The following is a 24,696-nucleotide window of genomic DNA, read 5'->3' as shown; positions in this document are numbered from 1 at the left end:
ATGTGAGAAAATGGAAATAGAGATTAAATGATTTGTCCAAGGTCACACACTATTAAATATTTGAGACTCGATCTGAACTCAATTTCCTGACTTCAAATCCAGTGCTCTATCGACTATCTCAGCCTCACTGTTACATCTACCTTTTTTTTTTTTTTAAGCAAACTAAATTTAGCTTTGAGATCTCTTTATAGATTGAGTGGAGACTTTCTAATATAGTATTACACAATTATTTTCTTCCTGCTTTTGTGAGGGTGTCCTGGGAAGTGATGGATCTGTAGTTCAGATCTGGGTTCAAAATGCTATCTCTGCTGCTCACTCTTGGTCCTCTCTGGCTTCAGTTTCATCTGTAAAATGAGGCTATTGGAGTAGATAATCTTTGTATTAGGTCCCAGCTCTAAATTTGTCATCTTGCTGTTTTTACATGAATTGCTTTTCTCTACTCTCCTCTTGTGGGAACACCTCCTAATTTAGCATCATCAGAAAATAACATGAACACAAAGTAAACTTCCTTTTCAGAAAGGCAATCATGTTCAAGATTATGATTAAAATTCAATCTGACCTGAGAGGGATAAATTGACTACTGCTTGAGAGGCCTGGTCTGGCTGAATAAGGCCCTTCTCAAACCAACTATTCATTCTTGTAGAGTAGTGCTTCTCAGGAGTGTGTGTGTGTGTGTGTGTGTGTGTGTGTGTGTGTGTGTGTGTGTGTGTGTATATGCTATGGGATCCCTTTTTAAGAGTAATATTTTTAAATTCATAAACCAAAATACATAGGATTATGGCAAAAAACAATGATGTTGAAATATATTCTCTCTATCTTTAAAAGTTCATAGAACCCCTCTTTTAGAAGGATGTTTAAAACTATTTTCAATTTTTGTCTGAATCTTTCTGAACCAATTTGAAGTTTATATGTAAAAATTGTGTAGTATGTTTTCTATGTTAACATCTAAATATAGAATGGCTATTGTTACTCATTGGATTCTCAGTTCTCTTTAGAGGGAAGAAGCTTGCCTGGGTTTTAGAAGGAATCTTTCTTTATGAACTCATTCTTCCTACTGTAACTCTTTTATTCTCTCATAGGTAACTGTCTTCTTAAATCTATTTCGGTCAATAATCCTGATCTCACACTCTATGTTTTGTAATCCACTGACTGGTACCACCATAATATTATTAGCATTGTTCATATGCAATTTACACATGGTAGGCGACTGCTTTTTCTTTTTGGGTTCTCCTGTATCAGTCCTGTAACGGCTAGTGTGTCTCATTCTAAAGGAAGTCAGCTTTCAACTTTGAAAAGTGAACTTCACCCAAGGAAATACTAAAGATGGGAAAGGGACCTGTATGTGCCAAATGCTTATGGCAGCCCTTTTTGTAGTGGCTAGAAACTGGAAAATGAAGGGATGCCCATCAACTGAAGGGTTGGGTAAATTATGGTATATGTTCTATAAGAAATGACCAACAGGAGGAATACAGAGAGGCTTGGAGAGACTTACATGAACTGATGCTGAGTGAAACGAGCAGAACTAGGGGATCATTATACACTTCAACAATACTGTATGAGGATGTATTCTGATGGAAGTGGATATCTTCAACATAGAGAAGAGCTAATCCAATTCTAATTGATCAATGATGAACAGAATCAGCTACACCCAGAAAAGGAACACTGGGAAATGAGTGTAAACTGTGAGCATTTTTTTGTTTGTTTGTTTTTCTTCCCAGATTATTTTTACCTTCCGAATACAATTCTTCCTTTGCAACAATAACAACAATAGAATTCGGTTCTGCACATATATATTGTACCTAGGATATACTATAAGATATTTAATATGTATAGGAATGCCTGCCATCTAGGGGAAAGGGTGGAGGGAAGGAGGGGAAAAATTCGGAACAGAAGGGAGTACAAGGGATAATGTAAAAAAAAAAAATACATATGCTTATGTACTGTCAAAAAAATGTTATAATTATAAAAATTAATAAAAAAAAAGTGAACTTCAACTTAGCTCTAAGTGTGTTAGCACTTGTGTGCCTTTTTGGATCACTTCCCTAGTGAGGCAACTATAAGGGAGATATCTGAACAAGGTAGGAAAACTCTCAGGACCACAACCAATAAGTAGCTAGTCTTAAAAAAAAGAAAAACTTGTGTGGAATCAAATCAGTTTATCCTGAACAGCATTTAAGATTTTTGGATCATCTTCAGGAAAGGATCTTCCTGAAAGTTCAAAGTATGATGCATTTGAGTGCTTCTACCCCCTCATTTATTAGCATTTGTATCTAAGTGAAATCAGGTCACAAGAGAAGTCAAGGAAAAAAAGTCAGAGGAGAGGCAGCTTGTTGTAGTGGATTGAGGGCAGGTCTTGTTCCTACAAGACTGACATCTTGACTTTTTTTTTTTTTTTTTTTTCCTGAGGCTGGGGTTAAGTGACTTGCACACAACTAGGAAGTGTTAAGTGTCTAATTTGGACACTGGATTTGAACTCGGGACCTACTGACTTCAGGGCTGGTACTCTACCCACCTAGCTGCCCATCTTGACTTACTTTGTAACCTTTGTCATTGTTGACCACCATCTTATTCTTGGTATTCTCTCCTCTCCAAGTTTTCATGACATCACTTTCTCCTGGTTTTCCTCATATCTATCTGACCACTCAGTCTTTTCTGCTGGATCATGTCCACTATCTGTTGGTGTCTCACAGACTCCTATCTTGGGTTTTTTTTTTTTAATCCCTCACTTGGAAATTTCATCAAATCCAATGAATTCAATTATTTCTTTGTTGATGTTTCTCAGAGAGACTTATTCAACCCTAACCTTTTTTGATCTCCAGTCTCACAATCTCCAACTGCCTGTTGGTCATCTTGAACAGCATGTTCCATAAACATTTTGAACTGAACATGGAAAAAACTTAATTCATTATTTTTCCCCTGGATTACTTCTCTCTTCTTCCCTTCCCTATTACTGTTAAGGGTATCATCATGTTCCTACTCACCTGGCAAATACCCTATGTATCATCTTTGACTAATCCCTCTCTCACTACATAAATTTAATCTGTTGTCAAGTCCTGTCAATTTTACCTTTGAAATGTCTTTTGTAAGAATCTCCACCTTTCACCTGACATTGTCACCTGCCTGGGACAGGCTCTCATTACTTCAGTTCTTGACTAAGTGACAAATAGCCTGCTGGTTGGTATCCTTGTTTCAAATTCCTTCCAATTCTAGCCCATCTTCTATTCAGCTCCCAAAATGATCTTCCCCAAATTCAGTGCTTTCCAGAGTGCTCTAAATTGAATAGTCATGTCATTCGTGTCAATAACCTCAAGTGGCTCCTTATCACCTCCAGTATCAAATATAGAATTCTCAGTTTGGTGTTCAAAGATCTTTATGACCTGTCCCTCAGCACATCCTTTCCAGTTTATTTACACCTTAGACCCCTCTCATGTATCCTGCAATAAAGTACCATTTGCCTCCTTGCTGTTCCTCAGACAAGACACTGCATCTTCCAACTCTGGGTATTTTCATAGCCTGTCTCCACATCTAGAATTCTTTCCCTCCCCATCTCCTCTTTCTGGTTTCCTTCAAGTCCCTAATAAAATTCTATCCCCTACAGGAAGCCTTAATTTCCTCTGTTTTTTAATCTATAATTTATTCTATATAGAGCTTGTCCATTGTTTTTTGCATGTTGCCTTCCATATCAGACTCTGAACTCTTTGAGAACAAGGATTGCTGTTTGCCTTTCTTTATAACTCTGGCACTTAGCACAGTTATTATACACATCAGGTGAATAATAAATGTTTATTGACTGAACTTAGGTCTAGATCCTATTTCTAACATGTTAGTACATGTTATATGTACTTTTATACATACATATACATATTTGTGATATAGGGCAAATATCTTCCACTTCACCATTTCCAAACCCTTATGTCTGAGCTCCAACCATCATCTTCATTTATCTTCCACGGGAACCCTAAATTCTACCACCGAGACTCTGATAAGTAAGCGATCTCTTTATCTTTATCTTGCAGAGAGGCCCATTTTATTTCCTTGGATTATAGCTCCCCTTTATATGTTGTCTTCTCTATTAGAATATAAGCTCTTTAACTGTAGGCAATATGTTATTTGCTTATATTTGTCTCCTTAGGACTTAGCTCAGTATCTGGCACATTGTACTTAATAAATGTTTTATCTAGTCCTTGTGAAGCCAGTGATAAGTTGCATTGGTAGAATAATTTCTTCACTGGGAATTCCCTAATTTAACAATTATTACTTTTTTTTGTGATTCAAGTATGATTAGATGACTTACCCAGGGTTACACAGCAAGGAAGTATTAAGTGTCTGACACTGGATTTGAACTCTGGGCCTACTGCCATCAGGGCAGGTGTTCTATCCCCTGTGCTATTTAGCCCAATTTAGAATTCTCTATTCTAAAAAATATTACAAGTTTTATTTAGAATAAAGTGAATGGGTCTAAAAAAGTCTATGTTCTTTCTACATCCTTTTGTATCCCAAGAGGAATACAAAAAAGGAGGCTGGGATAGTCTTTTCATTAGCTTTGGTAATGGATTTAGTGGCTATAGAGTTTATGGATTGATTAAATATATATGATTATTTTTTTAATCCTTGCTGGAATCACCTGTCTTTGCTACTATCTGCTATCTTGAGTTACTGCCAAGGACCAGTATGCTAGGGTTTTCTAAAATGAAAGTTCAAGTTCACCTTTTTCCCTTCTGAGACACAATTAACAGCAATCTGGAACAGATCCCATACCCTAAGTTCAGTCTTCATGGTTACATATGTACACACCTAATGGGAGGCAATCTTAAACTAGAATTTCTAGAACCATGAATAACCCAACCTCCAAATATGCACTGCCCAGAGACAAAACTGGTTGAGCAAGAGACCACTAGTAGCAATCACTAAAATAGGGCAAACAGGGATCTTTGAGAAATGGCATCCCTTCCTTGTGCTGGAACATTCTGTTTCTGAACATTACACTCTGAACTTTCAATGTTAGAGTCCATGTAATTTTTACAGGGCTTCTAATAGGCTTGACACACAGAGGGGGTACGTGAGCATTCAAATGGGGCACAGACATCCTACGGGGAGCTGAAGCCAATATTGCTTTGTTGACAAGAGCCCCTAGCAACACAAATATGCCAGTAGAAAAATCATATTCTATTGGTTTATTGGACGACTTTCTCTCTCTGTCATGTCCATCTTTGGTGAGGATAGGGGTGGGAAGGATAAGTGTGAAAATATTTCTCTCACCTGGAATGCCCTCCTCTTTCTAGCTTTTTTTTTTTTTTTTTAACTCTTACCCAAACTTAGAGGCTCACCTTATGCTACATCTCTTCCAACAAAGCATCTGTCTATTTCATCCCTCTCTGACTCTTTTTTCCTCTGAATTCCTATAGCATTTCCATTTTTTTCTTTCCACAATATATCATTTGATTATACTAGTTTATGTTGTTGTTCAGTCATTTCTGACTTCATGATCCCACTTGGGGTTTTCTTGGCAAAGATATTGAGAAGGTTGCCATTTCCTTCTCCAATTCAATTTACAGATGAGGAAACTCAGGCAAACAGAGTTAAGTGACTTGCCCAGGGTTACAGAGCTAATTGGTGTCTGAGTCTACATTTGAATTCAGGTCTTCCTGACTTCAGGACACTGAGACACTTAGTTGCTTGCTAATTGTTAGATGTTTGATTTCATTGCCTCTAGAATGAAATATAAATTTCTGCATTTAGCACTTAAAGCCCTGTACACTCTAGTTTGTATATATATCCTTACCCTTCACACTCTATGTTACAAGCAAAGTGACTTACTTTATGAGTTTTGTACATGACTTTTGTATATATATACTTCCTTTCTAGCCTCCATGTACTTGTACAGGCTGCTTGCCATGCCTGGAATTCTCTTTCTCCTCACCTTTATCTCACAGAATCCCTAGTTTCTTTCAAAACACAGATTGAATTCTGTTGTTAAATTTCAAAATTCAGATTAAACTTAATACATTTATGGTAGAAGATCTCTTACTTCCTGAGATTTCCCATGGAAGCATCAACAGCTTCTCTCTTTTTGAAAGAGGAGAGCATCCTCATCTATTCCCTTCCATTTTTTAGTCCCAGAAGTGGGGTTTTCTTAGCAAAAATAATGGAGTAGTTTGTCATTTCCTTCTCCAACTCATTTTACAGATGAGGAAACTGAGGCAAACAGAATTAAGTGATTTGCTCAGGGTCACACGGCTAATGAGTCTGAGGACACATTTGAACTCATGAAGTTGAATCTTTTTGACTCCAAGCCCAGCACTCTATCTACTGTGTCACCTAGCTGAACCATATGCAATTATTACACAATTACCAAATCTGATTTGCTTGTTTTAGCTTCGGATCTATACGGTTAGTTGCTTTCAGCAGAAGTCAGTTAATAAAAATATAATAAAGCAGAGATGATGTTACCATGTGATTTTCTAAGTGAATATGATTGAAGTAGGGAATTTTTATAGGGTTTAGTGGTTGCAATTTTTGTTTAAGTTTGGATACTACTGGTCTACAGGACACAGGATCCTAGAACTGAGAGACAAAAGGGACCTTACAAATCATCTTATCTAAGACTGGCATTTTGTAGATGAGGAAACAGACAAAGAAGTTAAGTGATTTTCCCATAGTCACAGAAGTTGTGAATAGCAGATATTTGCACTCAGGGGCATTGATTTCAAATTCAATATTCTTGTATCTTCCCTTGGCTGCTTCTTCCATACCATGTCTACCTAGATGTTCTTTTGACACTTTGAACTTGGTGTGTCCAAACCAAACTGGTTATATTTCTTTCCACACTCACTTCTTGGGACTTCATTATTTATATCTATGGAACCATTATTCCCTTGGCTTCCCATATTCAAAGCTTTAGTATTTATCTGTGACTCTTTCTTTCCCTTATTTCTTAAATCCAATTAGTTTCCAAGGTCTTATCAATTCCCTTTCTAAAACACACTTAGTGTTCATTCACTCTGTTCTCAGATCTACTTCCTCATTACAATTCACTTGTATTATTACATTAGATCCTTTTAAAGCTAGGTTTTCACAATTTTACTCTTTCTTCTTTCCATAGATAGAATATTCTTTGTTGTCTATGATTCTGACTGTTCCCTTCAAAAATCTTAGGTGGCTCTCTATCGCTGTCCAAATAAGTTCAAATTTTCCTATTTGGAATTTAAAGCTATCCAAAATCTAGTCAACCTAATCTTTCCAGCTTTACTTTATATAATTTAGCTCCATGTACTCTATGTTCCAGTCAAACTGAATTATTTGTCCTTGAAGAGGCATGTGCTCCCATATCTTTGAGCCTTGCCCACATTGTTCCTTATGCCTTTTTTTATTCTTTCCCCAACCTGCAAAGTTTCTACTCAATCTTTAAAGCACAATAAAAATGACATCTCTTTCAAGAAGACTTCCCTGATTATTCCAGTTGGCATTCATTCTGCAGATTTCACAAAATACCTTGTTTTGTACTTCTCTAATGCATTTTCATGTAATATTGTTATTGTAGTAGCTATTTGTTGGTCTACAGTTCCCCTTTTGAAAAATGGAACATTTTCCCTTCTCCAATCCTAATGTTCTCCACAATCTTTCAAGAATAACTCACTGCCTATACCTACTAGTTCTTTTAGCACCCGAAAATATGGTGTTCATCTGCTCCTGATGACTTGAACTCATCACTAAGATATTCTCTTACAATTTTTTTAAAGCTTATCTTGAGTAAAAATTCTCTATTATCCATATTTATTCAGACCTTAACAGGTCAGAGATTGATCTTTTTGGCAGAGAGAAACAGAAGCAATATATGTAAGACCCTCTCTCTGCCTTTCCGTTGTCACCAATTAACTTCTTTCCATCCATCTTGATAGTAGTCTGTGATCCTCACTCTTGGTGTTGGTTTCTTATCCTTCTACTGGACTGAAAGGGCCATGATGCAGGGACCATGTTTTATCTCTATTTCTTGTCTTCTTAGCCTCTAGCACCGTACTCAGGACTCTGTAATCTGTGGAAAAATGAGCTGAGGAAATTCTTTCCTGGACCTAATTCTCACAAACAGGAGAAACTGATTGCTGGGCAGAAATGATGAGAATCAAGAGAGGACTTGATTGCTACCTTCTAAAGCTTGTGATAGAGAAGAAAAGAAAATTAGTGTTAGTCTGACATATACCATAAATTATAGGAAAGCAGATATTAAAAAAGAATAGGTACTATCTTATGTATCACAATTCCACAAGGAGATGTCAGCTCAGGAAGGAGAGGAGGCTCTCAGAAATGAAATTCTATAGATAGGTACAAGGAGAAACAATTTCAATGTAGGGTAAAAAGAGGAGTTGTCTAAAGAGCCTGATATAGATGCACAGGGACTTTACCAACAGATTTAGATTTTTAAAAATGCATGAAAGATGGAAGCAAACAGTCATAGAGATTGGATAAAGAATGGTGGTATGTCTGAATAAGGCTAGTGTCAGGAGCTCTAAATCTCAGAATGGATTGAAGCTAGTTGGGAAAGCTAATGGCAACAAAAAAAGCATTAAAAAAGTTATGTTTTGGGAAAATAAGGGGCTTACAGAAGGGACAGGACCCTATTCAGGGTGGATCAGCTAATTGAGGACAAAGGGAATACAGAAAGTCTTTCTTATTTTGCTTTTGTTCTTCTCTGCCAAAGAGAATGAACTCTGACTTGGAAAAGAACAGAATAAATATGGCTAACAGAGAATTAGTATCCAAGATAAGAAAATTGTAATGATGAGTTCAAGTCTTCAGGATCAGATGAACTATATTCTCAGGTACTGAAAGAACTGGCAGGTATAGGTGATGAGTTACTATCAATGAACTCTGATAGACTGTGGAGAATAGCAGAATTGGAGAAAGGCAAATGCCCTGCTTTCCAGAAAGGGCAATAGAACAAAAATCTGTAAATTATAGATCAAGGAAACTGTAAACTCCTTGAGGACCGAGATATTTTCCTCTTTGCCATTATTCTTAGTACTCAACATTATCTTAAACACAGCAGGAACTTCATTGTATTTGTTAAATTGAATTAAATTGATTTCAATTCCTGGAGAAAAAAATTTAGGGCATATTATTAAATCAGCAAGCCAATGAATAAACATTTATTAAGTTACTACTGTGTGCAAAGCACTATATCAAATGATGGGAATATGCTAAGCTAAAAGAGTGAATAACTAGTGAATAACTCAAAAAAGAAATGGTAATATTAGAAAGCCAGTATGACTTCAGCAATAAGATATAACTCCAGATCATTTTCACCCTTCTTCCTCTTTTTTTTTTTTTTTTGATAGAATTACTAAATTGGTAGATTAAAGGAAAGCTGTTGGCATAATTTATCTAGATTTTAGCAAAACATTTAGTAGAATTATTTCTGTAGTCCTGTAAAAAAGAAGGAGCTGTATGGGCTAGAAGGGTGGGGGAAAGGAAGGAAGACACATTTATTAAGTGCCCACCATGTGCCAGTGGCTGTGCTAAGGGCTAGCTGGTTTCCAGCATAAAACAATTAGATGGGTTTGTAAAAAATTGAATGGATAGACCCCAAAAGTATTTATATGAACTTGAAAGGTCTATAGTGGGGTACCCCAGGTACACACACACACACACACACACACACACACACACACACACACACACACAGAGTGCTGTGCTGTTTAGTTTTTTTAACCAACAAGTGGCATTTCCATCAAATTTACAGATAACACAGAGTTGGGAAGAACTGCCAAACATACTGATTGACAAGAGTTATGGCTCAAACTAGAATATTGTATTGAACTGAATAAGGTAAAATTTAATGGTGATAAAGAATTAGATTCAGGTTAAAAACAAAAATGGACTTACTTTACAAAATACAAGAAAGAGGAGATATGGAGAGAAAACAATTTGTCTCACCATAATCTATGAGTTTTAGAGGGTAGCAAGTGATATGACCGTCAAGAAAACTAATGAGATTTTAGGCTACATTAATAGAAACATAGCTTCTAGGAATAAGAAGCTGATAATCCTGTTGTCCTTTGACCTAGTCAAAATACACTGGAGTTTTGTATTCACTTTGAGGTGCCACCATTTAGGAAGAGAACTCATGAGCTATATAGATCATTCAGAGGAGGATATTCAGGATGGTGAAGACCCTGGAGATTATGTCATGTAAGGCTTTATTGAAAGAACTGGGGATTTTTAAGAGAAGAGAAACACAGAAAGGTTAAGGGAAGGGTTTACATGAGAGCAGTCTTCAAATATTGAAGGGCTGCCACCTGGAAGAGGAATTCAATTCATTCTGAATAGGGCTTGGCAGTCTCTCAGAAGCTGCCTGCCAAGGTCCTTCTTGATTCTTGTTTATCTTGTATACCCTGGGTGGGGTATATTGGTAACTGAACTCTGGCTTTTATCATTGTGAGAGTGGGGAGGGTATGATGGCTGGATTTGTCATCTACCTTATGACTCTGGGCAAGTTTCATAATAATTGGTGTCAGTTTCTGCATCTATAAAAAGAGAGGGTAAGATGACTTTTAATGTCCCTTCTAGCTCTGGATCACAGATTCAGGTGACAATATATGTTGATGGTGAGTATAATAATAATAGCTTTGATTTATGTGTTTATCCATTTATTTATTAATTTGTGGCAAAGAGGACCCTGCCTTTACCATGGAGGAAGAGGGCATGTATTATTGACAGAGGCCTGTGGGGGTCAGGGTGGCTAGGTTTAGCCATATATTTCAGCTCATCCTTCTTAAAGGATAACAATTATTTATATAGTGCTTTAAGGTTTGCAAAAGTGCTTTACATATATTATCTTATTTAATCCTACTATAATAATAATAATAATCCTATTATCTTATTTAACTACCCTGTGAGGTAAGTGCTTTTACTCTCCCTATTCTGCAGAAGGAGAAGCTGATGCTAAGAGAGATTAAATGACTTGCTCAGGTTATACAGCTAAATAAGTACCTGAGGCAGGGTTTGAACTCATGTCTTGTTGACTCCCAGTTCAATACTCTATCTCTCTAAACTGCTTAGGTACATAAAATGGGGGTATTATTTCCATGATAATCTTCAAGAAGATAGGATGGGGAAGAAGCATGCAAACAGGTCATAAGTCTTGAAATTTGACCTCTATACTCTCTTTGGAAGGCATGTTTTGGGTTTTTCTCCTCTATTATAAAGTTCTCCTCTAGTTTTATGCTTGGTATTGTGTCAGAAATGAAATAATGGTCTAATGAGGTCTTTCTGGCATTTTCAGTAACTTTTCCCACTGGACTAAATCCAAACTAGCCCATATTATGCTAAATCTTGTGCTGTGGTAAGTGGAATTAAAATGAGTTTCTGATACCACTCCCCTCCTGCCTCTTGAGTAACATGTGTCATGTCTCCCTTTAGCACATGTGAATCTTTGATAAAACAGGATTTCCCTTATGGTGGGTGGAGATTAACTGTGCTATTATTGCATGTGTAAACTACTGGAATATCAAAAAATTAAAAGATATGATTCTTGGAAAAGATGACTCTGCTGGGGTGATGTAGTGAATCAACAAAGAAAGGGCCGTGGCAGGGTTGTTTTGGAGTAGCTCAGAGGTGCTGAATGAAGAGGGTATGGTGCCAGTCTTCTCAGACTTAGGAGCTTTATTCAAGGGAGATCCTTTAAACCTTACAGGATACCCAGCACCATACTTTCATAGTAAATGAGACCAAAACACTGGAGCCAAGAAGTCAGGTCATGGAAAGAACAGCAGGAAGTAGCAGTGGTTTGAGGATGCAAGAGTTATCATAGCAATAGCTGAATTTGCTTGCCCTGGTCTCTATACTCTGTGGGCAGTTCTTGTGTAAAAATACCTCCTCATTTGTCTGTGCCTATTCCAATCCTCTCTATTCTGATGGTAGATCAAGTGGGACTAAATCTGAAAATAATGAATCAATACATTGAGAGAATAATGAAGTAGGCAGTGATGGTAACTGGTACATGCAAGTACCAGTGTAAAATGTTCATTGAACTTAGTGGTGGGTTTTTCTTCTTTGCAAATGGATATGATGAGGTATAGTTTATATATTAAGAAGAAAGCCAGGGAAGAGAACTATGGAATTGTCTTGCTCTTGGGCTGAGAAATGGCATGGCCATTTAGAACCATGGGGATTGTCTCTGAGAAAAATAACATGGTATGATGGAAAGAACTCTGGACTCAAGAGTTAGAAAATCTGGATTTGAATCTTGGTTCTGACTCTTAGTATCTATGGAACTTTGAGCAAGTCAGTTTCCTTATTTCTAAAATGAGGTGGGTGTATTTGATGACTTCTGAAGTCCCTTTCTTCTCCATCTTTATGATTCCATGAACACTTTGGACAGTGGATTCTAGGTTCAGCAGTTGACATGTTTATGGTCTCAGAAAGGTATTTCCTTACAAAGTCCTTCAGGGATAAGATTACCTCCTCCTTCTCTGGCTTGACCAAGTGACTATTCCATTAAATACTAGTTAGGAAGGTTTTTAATGCTCAGCAGCAGTGTCTGCCAAGCCTTTTAAAGACACTGTTTCTCACTTAAAAAGCGTTTTTTCCTTCTCACAAACCTTTGTTTTCAGGCATTCCTTAATTCCTTATGCACACTGGCATGTGGGATCTTTGGCTGGGAAGGATTTCAGTTGCATTCAGGTAATTAACCATCTGCAATCTGCTCAGAGGCTCTTACAGATTACTTTTCCTGCTTCTTTATTGGATACTCTCATCCAAGTCTCTCAACATTTTCTTGGTGACATATTCTACCTATTCAACTTGTGCAATGTCTACAAACCATTCCTAGTGTCTTGACCTAAGTGCCAAATCAAAAGTATCCATAGAATTGTCAACAAGTTTAACCATTGCCTTGAAGAATAATGTGGATCCAAGTTGCTCAACTAGGGGTGTGTTTGTAGTATGTTTATGTGTGGTTGGTAATAAGTACAGAGAACTGGTTTGAGAAATCTTAAGACTGAGCCAAAGAGCAGATGAAAACCCCATAGATGGATTCTCATGCCAGTAGCCCTGCTTCCAGCTGGAACCATCACCTGCAGGAACAACTCTTGTGGAAATGTGCCCTGGCAATTGCCTTTGCAGGTACTACAGCTCTGTCCTCCTCCACAACTACATTTATTGAAATGTCAGAAAATAATGCTTAGACCACCAAAGTCTTTGACATTGTCAAATGATCCAGCATTAGAAATGGGCATGATTTTATCAATAGAAACAATACCAATGAAACTGAATTACCATGCTTTGTTTCTACCTCCTAAGAATGGGACCTTTCCATATAATTTGCAGATGAAACCTATTAATACATATGTTGTCTCCCTTTATTAGAATGTTAGCTCTTTGAGATCAGGGACTGTTTCTGTTGTCTATCTGTGTCTCTCACATTTCCCTCCACCCATTTATCTATCTATAATTACATATATATATATATATATATATATATATATATATATATATATATATATATATATATATATATATATATATATATATATATATATATATATACACCCTTAATAAATGCTTATTCATTCCTTCCTTCATTGTATACCAGATCTTTTCAGTCCTTCTCCCTTTAATAGGAAGACCAGGGCTCTGAAAAAGGAATACAGAGTCTATTTTGTAATAGGAACATTCAGGATTGACCAGCATCTTTTGCTGTAGTAGAAATGATTGAGTTAAAGGGCAGAAATCTTATGGGTGGGGATGAAGTCTCCTTCCTCCATGAGTAAGTCCTAGATTGCTGCCCATCAAGCTTATCCCACTGCCCGCCTCCATATGAGCCACTCCTACCCTATAAATCAACCCTCTCTGTGTTAGAAACCACAAGCAGGAGGACCCTCACAAGCTGAGGATCTTGTCAGCATAGGGATTTTTCCTTTCCATTTCACATGTCCTAGAGATGGAAATTCATAAACCCAGTATTTGAATGAGATAGTTAGAAAAAAGTCAGTGGTACGGGATCCCTATTTGGTCCCAAAGCTATAGGGAACACAATTATTCCTTTGAAATTGACCTTCATTTATTCAAGAGAGGAAGGCAGTTAGTTGTTTAATGGCTTCCTGGTGCCTTTCAGCATTTTAAAAGAAAGAAGAATGATTTGGAGTGAGGCAAGATTCCAGTGTTTTCTAAACAATTCAGTAAGCCCAGCTACCAGTTGGCTGCTTGGTTACTTCCTAATGCTTCCTACTGCAGTGTGCATCACTTAATAGCACAGCCATTTCTCCAGGCACTGACCAAGCATTCACAGTATTGGGGAGGACCAAGGCCTTAATTATAATGCTGAGCAGCTGATGATTCTCTCAGACATCTCGCCAACAACCCATCCAGTATAAATTCCCCTATATTATATTCGGATTATTCCCTGTCTCTCCTTCTCTCTCTGGGCCTGTGTTCCAGGACCTGAATAAAGAGATCCTTGTTTCTTTGTGTCTTTTTCTTATTTTGGAGTCCGTTCCCCTCCCTGGTCTGACTTTGTTTGGGGCCACATTGGAGAGTATTGAGGAGAAAGGAAATGGGGGGGCTGTGTATGTAACAGGTGGAGCACAGTAGGGGCAGAGAAATGGAACCCTGTCTGCAGGCTGGCTTTTTCTCCTTAAAATAAAAACAAGGGAGAGAGAAAAAACAATCAGGGTCCTAAACAGAACCCTACTGTGGGGTATGTTGTTTTCTCTTTTCCCTGGGGAATCTTTCTCCTCTTTCTCACTAGAAATAACAAACACAAATATGGAAATCTTATTGTGGCCAGGCACCTGTAAGTCTGTCTTGAATTTGGAAGTGACTTCCACCTGCTTGTCCTGAAAAACCACCATTTTGCCAATGTTACCTTTCCTTCTTCCTTTTTCTTTCCTAATGAGAGCAGAAGCTGAAAAGCCTATGTTGACTGAGAGGGGCTGGCTGGCTGGAGAGTGGAGAATACCTGAATTTAAGTCTTGGTAACTACATGATTCTGGACAAGTTATTCCATTTCTTAATGTGCCCACCAAGCATTTAAGACTATAGGTTTCATCAATCTGCACTAGTGCAGATAGTTTCCTCATTGGGAGCTCCCACAATGAAATCACAGATCTCATTAAAAAAGAAATCTCAAGCAGTTTATGATTTATATTCCCCATTCAAGATTCTTTGAGCTGTGTGTTCTAAGTCCATCTGTACCTCTTTGCTTGACTATCATTGGACCCAGCTGAAGTTTAAATCCAGTATTTGCTTTTCCTGGAAAAAAGTGATATATCCCTTCACTGCAATGATCCTGTCCCATTCCAAGTCATCTCCTAAATGTGCATTCCCCTCCCCTCTCCCAACCTCAACTGCTCCCTCTCTGCTAGTTACTCCTGGTAAGAACTAACATTTCTAAGAAAGGATATGGCCATATCCTCTCAGGAGGATACTGTCTATACCACACATACCAATACATTACATACCAATACAATACCAATAATATCTCACTTTTATGGTATTTGAAGTCTTATAAAGTATTTTCCTTACAATAGCTTTATGAAATGAATGCAGCAAGTATATTATTTCCATTTTACAAATGAGGAAACTGAGACTCAGAATGGTTCCTCAGCACAAAGTCACACAATTTATAACTCATAGGTTTCAGAACCAGAAGGGATGGAAATAAGTAGCAGAACTAATAAAGTGGAAGAGCCAAATCTTCTGACCCCTGAGCTCTTTTCACAAGGCCATAGAATCAGGAAGTCCTCCTACAACCACAATGTGGGTGATCAGGAAGCTTCCCGTGACTAGAAAAGGGATAAGAATGAGATAGAATTACCTCAAGGCATTAATTACATTCACTTTCCATTGTCCATATTTTGCATATACAAAGGGCCTGAGATATGAGGGCAATAATCCTTTTGAAAAGCCTATAAGAGAAAGAGGAAGAGAGGGAGAAAAGAGAGTTTTTGATGGGATCAGGGTTAGAAGACCTTGGGAAGGTGAGGAGAATGGAAGGAAGAATAGAATTTGTTGTGTGTGTTTGTGCAGACTGTGTAATATCAGAGATCACCTTTACAACTTTTATGTTTTACTTACTTAGAAAGAAAGGATCTCAGGAATCCCATCCCTAATTGATTATAAATGAGACAACTGAGACCCATAGTGGCTAAGTGAAATCACTTCTTTAGTGGTCATTTCAAGACTAGAACTTCTGTCTCAAGACCCCCAGGTCAGTGCTCTTTTCATTCTATCCTTTGGGTCAGCAGTGTTTACTGGCAGGCTTCTTCATTCTATCAATTTCAAGGTCCTTAGATTTCAAAAAGCCAATTTCCTTTACTGACACACTCCTTCCCTAGCTCTGTAGCAGAGCCTTCTGGAACCTAGATAATGCTCAAGGTATTTACCATTTCATAAAAGAAATAAAGCAAGAAAAGGAGAAAAGCCAAGAGCTGCAACAAGAGAGCATGAGATATGAAAGGGTGGAAAGAAAGTGGGAGGAGGTTGGTGAGTGGCTAATGGGAAGGGGAGAGGTAGGGACATCAAGAAGAGAACCTGGTTTGGGTTATAGAAATTCTTATATTCATGTTAGTATTTCTGAAATTTTGCATTAAACCCAGTAAGAGCTGTCTCTACCACTTATAGGCTTAGGGTTATAGAATTTAATGATGAAAAGGACCTTAGAGATCAATCTACTCTAGCTTCTTTTATTTTACAGTTGAATTTACTGAGATCAAATTTTATATGAAATGCTACATGCAACAAAGTTGTAATTCGAACCCTGATCTTTTGATTCCAAATCCAGAATTCTTTCTCTATATCATTTTTCACAGTCAAATCTCAAGTATCCAGAATGCTTGGGAAATGGTGTGCTGGGTAATGATATTTTCTTGTTAACTTGATAGTAACGACAAATGCATTTGGATTAAACTAATTGTTAAAAATATTAATCAATTGTCCTTTGTTAGTAAATATCACCAGGTAGTATCATCACCTTTTCTGATGAGGATATCAGATGATCTCAGCTTCATCATTCTGTAATTGAATTCTCATTTAAAAGTATTTAGAATGGTTCTAGAACATAGAACATGGAAAGTAACTTGGAGATTATCTAGTCTAGAAAGCAGTAAGCTTTTTTTGTGTCATGGGCCCCTTGGCAATTTGGTGGTGGTGAAACACCATTATCAGAATAACTTTTATAAATGCATAAATAAAATACAAAAGAAACTAGTTCCATTGAAATACAGTTATCAAAACATAAAAAGAACCTCAAATTCACAAATCCCAGGTTAAGAACCCCAATACAACTCAACTCTTTAATTTTATAAATAAGCTTGCCAAAGAAAAGTAAATTGCTTCAAATCACATAGTTTGTGGCATAAATAATTTGTTTATAATGCTGTGGGAATATCTAAATATATACACATACATATATACAAATATGTATATGTATGCATACATACATGATAAATACCTGATAGCAACTTGCTTTCTTGCCAACTTATTTTTCTTAAATGCAAAATGAAGTACCATATTCTCATCTACCAAATATAGTTGAGTTCTGGTTAATTGTGGCTTTATTCTAATTTAATGTCTTCTATGGTCCATGACATGCACAGCCAGTACCTCTTCTTTTAGGAATAGCAGAGTCCAGTGAGATGCATATTTGCTTCCTGTCATGGTATGTGACTTCCTCTAGGGTTATGAGACAGGATACTCAGAGTATGCACAATGGTTTCAGATGCCATGTGGATTGTATGTCACAACTCTATTGATGCAGGATTATTTCTTCACTGGGGCTTAGACTTCCAGGGAACACATACCTTACAAGAAATATAAAATATCTTTGGACCTATTCGATTTGTGACAATGACAGGCAAAAGGAAACCTAGACAGTAATTTAGTCAGGTAAACATCTCACCTCTATATAGGCCCATTGATTTTACTACTGAAAGCAAGGGAAAAGTTCAAGCTGTTTATGGGGTATTTTATAGAAAATTTCTGGGTGAAAATGGACAATGTATGAACTTTCTTCCCTTTTATATTTCAGTCATTAGATAACTGAGAGACTTTTGGATGAAGGTAGCAGGGAGCAGTAGTAAAATGCCTTATAAACTGATAACAAAGTGTCTCCATCCCCACCCCAGCAATGCAGAAGGGCCAAACCAGCAATGAGGGGAGAAAGCATTCATTGAAAAGCTTTAGGGGAACCCAACTCTGAGCCGAAGCTTTTGAATGAAAGCTGCATTTTTTTTTCTCCTCTGCAAGAGCTGCCTCCCCACTCTTCCCCAACTGTCTTTTCTGCAGTCACCAACAAACTATTTTGTATGCAGCATTAGTGACGCTGTCCTAGCCAACACATCATTACTACCAAAATGATGCCTATGTGATGTTTGAGCTGACTGTCCTTTTTAATTATTAAACAGAGAATGCCAAGTGAATCATTCACTGTACTTGATTTTTCTGTGTCTATTTCAAGTGGCAAGGAACTAGTATGTTTAACTAACACCTGAACCGTTCGTAGCAAGCTACTTAGCCGCAAAGCCGTTGCACAGGAAACCAAAACGGACCAAAAAGGGATCATACCGCATCGAGTAGCTTTTAACATCATCACGATTTTCTCTACTACCACTTCCACCACCATCAGCTCATAGTAGTAAAGATTTAGAAATCCAAGAGCCTCGGGGATTATTAGATAGACCAAACCCTTAATTTTACAGATGAGGAAACGGAGACGCACAAGAGCTACGTGACTAAGGTCACAGAAGTAAAGTTTCAGAGCTGGGATTTGAACGCAGACCCTCTGTCTTTAAATCCACTGCACCATTGGCTACCTCAAAATTTCCCCGATTCCTCTTCCCGTGCCCAACTTACCAAGTGGTAGAATAATGAAGAACGGAAGCCAGCATAAAATAAACATGCCGACCACAATGCCCAAGGTTTTGGCCGCTTTTTTCTCCCTGGAGAACTTAAAAAGTTTAACCGCTATTGAGTTCCTAGGGTTGTGGCCCTTGGCCCTGGTGCTACTGAGGGCATCCTCGTGAAAGTTCTTGGAGTGGATCCGCAGGGTCAGCTCCTTGGAGTTGGACATCTCCTTCATGACTCCCGCCTCCAGGTTCTTGGTGGTTCTTTTGGCCACGACATAGACTCGGCAATACATCACGAGAATAACAGCAAGCGGGATATAAAAGGAACCCAAGGAGGAGAAGAGGGCGTAAAACGGCTCTTCGGTAACCCCACACTCCTTCTCGTCCTTAGGCGCAGGCTCCTTCCACCCAAGGAGAGGGCCAATGGAGATCACCATGGACAACACCCACACGCTGAGCAGGGCCAGGATGGCCTTTTTCCTGGTGACCAGTGTTGGATACTGGAGAGAATAGCGGACCCCGATGTATCGATCGATCGAGATAGCACAGAGACTCAAGATGGACGCGGTGCAGCACAGCACATCCACTGCAGCCCAGATGTCACAAAATATTCTCCCCAACACCCAGTAGCCGAGTACTTCAAGGGCAGCGGAGAAAGGCAGGACGGTAAAACTCAGCAGCAGGTCCGCAATGGCGAGGTTAACTATGAAGTAGTTGGTGGGTGTCCGCAGGTGACGGTTGCATGCCACGGAGAGAATCACTAGGATATTGCCCACGATGGCAAAAAGGATGAAGGCGCCCAACACGATGCCCACGGAAATGGCCCTCCTGATATCCAGCTCGGGGAGAGTGGAATTGGTGGCCGTCTGATTAGGACCAGTGAGGTTTCCGCCACTCGGTTCTTCCCAATAGGCAGGTGCTGATATATTGTGGCTCACGTCCAGAAGGGGATTCATTTTAAAGACCACCCTCCATAGCCGGGAGGGTAATTAAGCTTCAAGGACAGCACACGAAGTACCTCAGTTCTCTTGAAACTTTCCCTCCACCTCAGCCGTCACTACTGGGCAGGAGCCACTCGCCTACCGAACAGGCATTTCCCAGAGCAGACGGCAGCGAGTGAGTCCCTCCTTGACTGTTCAGAATCTTCGGAAGCCTGTCAAAAAAAAAGGAGGAGAGAGGGAAGAGGTAGCTTCAAGTTTAATTGTCCACGTCAGGCAAACCAGGAGCAGTGACTGGGGAGGGGGCAGTAGTGGGGAAAGGGACTGGAGTTGGCGCAGAGGAGGGGCGCTCTATGATTTCTCCCCTCTGCCCTCTGCGGGTCTGCAGGGAGCAGCAGTGGTGGCGGCGCGCCTGGCTCGGTGGAGCTGCGAGGAGGGTCTGCAGGCAGCCTTCAATGAGCTGCTGGGCTGGCTCTGCATGGCAGTGACATCAAGGAGGGGAGAGCCGTCCTGTCCTGACACCGCGAGGCACTAGGGGGCAATGCAGTTTCAGTTAAGGCTCTCCCCAGCCTTGACAGCTGAAACCACAGCCACACACACCAGCGGGGCTTAATTAAAACATTTGTCACTGGGGAAAGAGGCCTGGAAGCCACTCTATCCCACTCCCACTCCTCCCCCATCCTGCCCAGGTGATGGAGGGGAATTTAGGGAGAGAGCCTCCCTCAGCGGACACTTTTCCACTTTAGGGGAGTCTAATCCCTAAGGGGACCCAAAGCCCAGGTGAGGGAGCCCCTTCGTGGGGGAGGGGAAAGGGGAGCAGGTGGGAGCCTTGAGTTGGATGGTGACAGTGGAAGTTTAGACCATTTGGGTGCGGGTAAGTAAAACTTCTCATACCACCTAAAATAAGGGGGAAAATCCACAGTAAGATAAGTAGAAAAGACATGAATACTCAGAATTATAGTCCCTCCAGTGTCATCTCCCTGTCTAGGATGGAGCCCTCCCTAGACTCATCACATGTTTATATTTCTATATCTATAGATGTATATATTTTAACCTTGGTAAGGGTCAGAGTTGATAGTAACACAAAACTTCTCCCTAAAACAAAGGCCTTGCTTTAAAAACAATGTTCTGCTACATCTTTTTGAGCCATGAAACACAACTGCCTCTGAAGAATTAAAGGGGAGAGGCTCATGTTTGGTGTGAGTATTCTGCAATGTATTATAAACAGTGGGTTGCACTTCAGTGTTGGAAAGTATACCATATGACTAGATCTAGTTATTCAGTGAAAGTAAGGTATAACCAGTTGGCAGCTCATATGCTGTATTGCTATCTAAAGGCCAAAGCCAAGAGATTTACAAGATGTCCCCTTATATATTGAGTGGGAGGATTAATGAGAGACAAGGACAATAATTAAGTGGAATGAGAATCAGAGGAGGTAGGAATGGGTTGTGATCTTCACTATCAGAGACAATATCTAAAAGGTTAAAGTCACAGAACTGATATAACAAAGATGAGGACTGAGCTACTTGCAGAGTTTATCTTTTTTCATTGATGATGCAAGTGTCAGAAAATTCAGGGAATCCTTCCACTAGGAAAGTAGGCCACTTAGAGCTGAGAAAAGACTAAACTAGGATAATTCTGTCTGAGGTAGGAAAGGTAGAGGGAAATCCTTAATTAGAGGGATCTTTTAAATACTCAGGTTCCAAAGTGATTTAAGAGATTTAAGTTCATTTGGTAGAACCTGCTGGTGCTGTCCAGTGGATAGTTGGTGCTAAAAAAAAATACCTGAGACAAATACATATAAATTCAGCCTTGGTCTTCTTATCCTCTCTATAGCTTCTCTTCTATCCCATACCTGTACCCTGACCCCAACCAAAGGCTGCATTTTACTACTTTTTATTTTATTTATTTATTTATTTATTTTACTTTAAGCCTTTCCTTAGTATTAATTTTTAACCTGGTTTCACTAGTATTAAAAAAAAAAAAGAGGAAGAAGAACCACACAGTGTAATTTGTCCCAGATCTCTTACCTCATTAGAGACAGCTTTGTGAACTCTTCTGTTTCACCTTCAGAACTGGTCTATGTTTGACTTAGGTTAAATAACATTTACAGCATGTCACAGTTGGAAGGGATATTATCTAGTCCAGGCTGTTTATTTTATCAATGTAGAAAGAGGTCCAGTTCAGAAGATTTGATCAAGGTCATTCAGCTCAATCATCCCAGTGGCAAAAAACAAAACAAAACAAAACAAAACAGGACTAAAACTTAAGTTTTGTGCTATCCAACTCATGCCATTAAAAAAACAAAACAAAACAAAACAAAAACACTTTGCTGTCTCCCATAAAAAAGTTTTTCCTAACAAGGTATGATATTAACATTTGAAAAATATTACTGAAGATGATTATGCTGGTATCTCTCCAGAAATTAGGACAGATTATCATTTTTTCAGAACAGTTAGATCTCATCTTACTTAGAAACAGGGGGACAGGACTAATAACCACTCAAGATGCCTAAACCCCAAGATTCTATATACTTTGCTCAGCATAGAAAAAATCCTGCATTTTAGCCATGGTAATTTCTTTTCCTGAACCTCATCACTGGCTGGTCCTCAATATCTAAAATCACTCTCCTCACCTTTTACACATGCTTTTAAAACCTAGAAAGACTGACTCATAGATTTGTCATCTTTGTTTGCAGAAGGGAGAGAAAAGAAATATAGTGGCAATGTAGGCAGGAAGGCAAGAATGCAAAGAGTAATCCAGAGGAGTGGACAGATCTGAGCAGGCTTGGGTTTTTAGCCCCATCTGCTCAGGTTTCCCCAACCCCCCACAAACAGTTTCTTCCCTATCTGAAAAGCCCGCCAAGAACTTGGCACTGCCCATAGGTCCCTTCGAGCAAATAAAAAAGCCAAGCTGGAATAATTTCTTGGCAGAGAGTTGAAACATGCAAGCACCATGCTTTGCATCACAGACTCTCTGTCCATTGCTTTTGGTGTATTTCTTCCTCTATCTAATACCTTTTACTAACCAGTCTTTAACCTTACTTCCAAACCCTACAATAACCTTTTTTTTATCAATCTAGGTTTTCGGGCCTGTAAATTCATTTACAGGGGACTCTCATGCCACCACTAGAACTCATTTAACTCTGTATCCTTGGCTGAATCCAAAGGGGTTGTAGGGGAGCTCCATTTGACTCCCTGTACCTCAAACCTGCCACTAGACCTCAATTAATCCTAATTTTATTTAGGTATCCCTTAGCTAGACCTCAACATTTGGTTAAACCTCATCATCCTCACCTCAAAGATCCCTATATTTATTAAATTGTGGGTCCCATCACTATTCCCTATTTGAGATAGCCATATTTTTGAAAATGCCAAAAATTTATCCTGTTAAGCAGAGTTCTGGCATACACAATGGCCATTTGAGAGAATAATTAGTCACTCTAACAATCAGGAATCTTTATATGCTTTCATTGTTAAGGATAATCATTTCCTATTTGAGTAAAATTCTGTGTTCTGAATACAGGTGTTAGTAAGTGAAAGTGTTAACTGAGTTAAGTGTGAAGTTCAAGTATCTTTGTGGAATTCAAATACTAGCATTTCCAAGTCTCCCTTAAGGGTTGTAATGAAGGTAGAACATCTTACCACAAAATAGGCAGTTATATTAGCCTTGACAAAAACATTGTAAACAGGACTTTAATAAATGAATTTATAATTGTTAATTCTTGTTACACCCAAGTTCCCTGACATATGCCTAACAACCACTGGGAGTGAATTTTACTGAGCTAAAGATTTATTTGTTCAGTTATCATCATGGGGAACCATTTTCTCTGCACTTGTTGGGACAGAATATATCACAGAACTCTGATTCATTCCACAATGAAGGAGGGAAAGCTTTTCATTCTCTTTATTAATGCATTATAAATTTACAGTTTTTTAAATGGTCTACCTCACCCCTTTGGCTTCTTCTTTGGTGAGTCTTGTAGCCTACTGGAAAAGCCTTCAGAGCTTCAAAGCAGAGATACTAAAGCTCAGAAAGATTCAATGATTGGTTTAATGTTCCAAGAACAGAGTTGTAGGTCTACAATTGCTGAAGGTTCAGCCTCTTGTTTTTCCTCTATGTCAACAAATAGTTATCGAATACTACTATATTCCTGACACTGTGCTAGGTACTCTAGGTCATACAAAATGAGAAGACATTATCTATGTCTTCAATAGTACTATAAATTTAGAGCTGAAGGGACTTTAGAGATTACTTAGGGATTACTATCCCTTTTATTTTTACAAATGAGGAAGTGAGGCCCGGAGAATGGGTTTTGCCCAAGATCATGCAGATGGTATGTAGCAGAAAAGGAATTTAAAGACAGGTCCTCTGTATTCCAAATTCAGCTTTTCCCCAAAGTACTTCTTTGCCTCTCTATACTCTAACACTTTGATGGATAGGTGGTGGCTATTCCTTCTGGCTCTATAGCTCTATTATCTGTTCTAATCTACCTTCTCAGACACATTGTATGCAATTGTCCTTTATGAACTCTATATGCCAGGCAAATCAGACTTATTACCTTAAATCTCCCAATTTTGGACTTCAGCATAGGCCTTTACCTCAGGCTTGAATCTCAGTCTCTTCTCTTTTTTATTTCTTAGTGCTTCTATTATCCCTTCTAATGATATTTTTTCCTAATTTTTTTGAGAGGCAATTGGAATTAACTGACTTGCCCAGCATTAGACAGCTAGTAAATGTTAAGTGTCTGAGTTCGGATTTGAAGTCAGGTCCTCCTGATTCCAGGGCAAGTGCTCTATCCACTAGGCCATCTAGCTTCTCCCTATGACATTAATTTTTTTCATACCCAGAGAGAATGTAAGCAGCTTGACCACATGCTTTGGCTTTGTGTATGTGTGTGTGTACACATACACACATAC

At 38.7% G+C, this 24,696-nt stretch overlaps 1 protein-coding gene across 2 annotated transcripts in view; it reads right to left on the bottom strand.

Annotated features, from left to right (window-relative positions):
* Positions 1–24,696, bottom strand: part of ADRA1B (adrenoceptor alpha 1B) — a 105,280-nt gene that overhangs the window by 19,983 nt on the left and 60,601 nt on the right. For both annotated transcript variants that reach the window (XM_074291955.1, XM_074291956.1), the window contains exon 2: positions 18,847–19,992. In XM_074291955.1, the coding sequence (XP_074148056.1) occupies positions 18,847–19,795 (949 nt within the window). In that variant the 5' untranslated portion in view covers positions 19,796–19,992. The remainder of the gene's footprint in view (positions 1–18,846; positions 19,993–24,696) is intronic.

Source organism: Sminthopsis crassicaudata, chromosome 2 (genome assembly GCF_048593235.1).
Source record: "Sminthopsis crassicaudata isolate SCR6 chromosome 2, ASM4859323v1, whole genome shotgun sequence".
NCBI classification, from domain to species: Eukaryota; Metazoa; Chordata; class Mammalia; order Dasyuromorphia; family Dasyuridae; genus Sminthopsis; species Sminthopsis crassicaudata.
The sequence above is the reverse complement of the archived record's forward strand: the minus strand, read 5'-3'. Positions and strand labels throughout refer to the sequence as shown.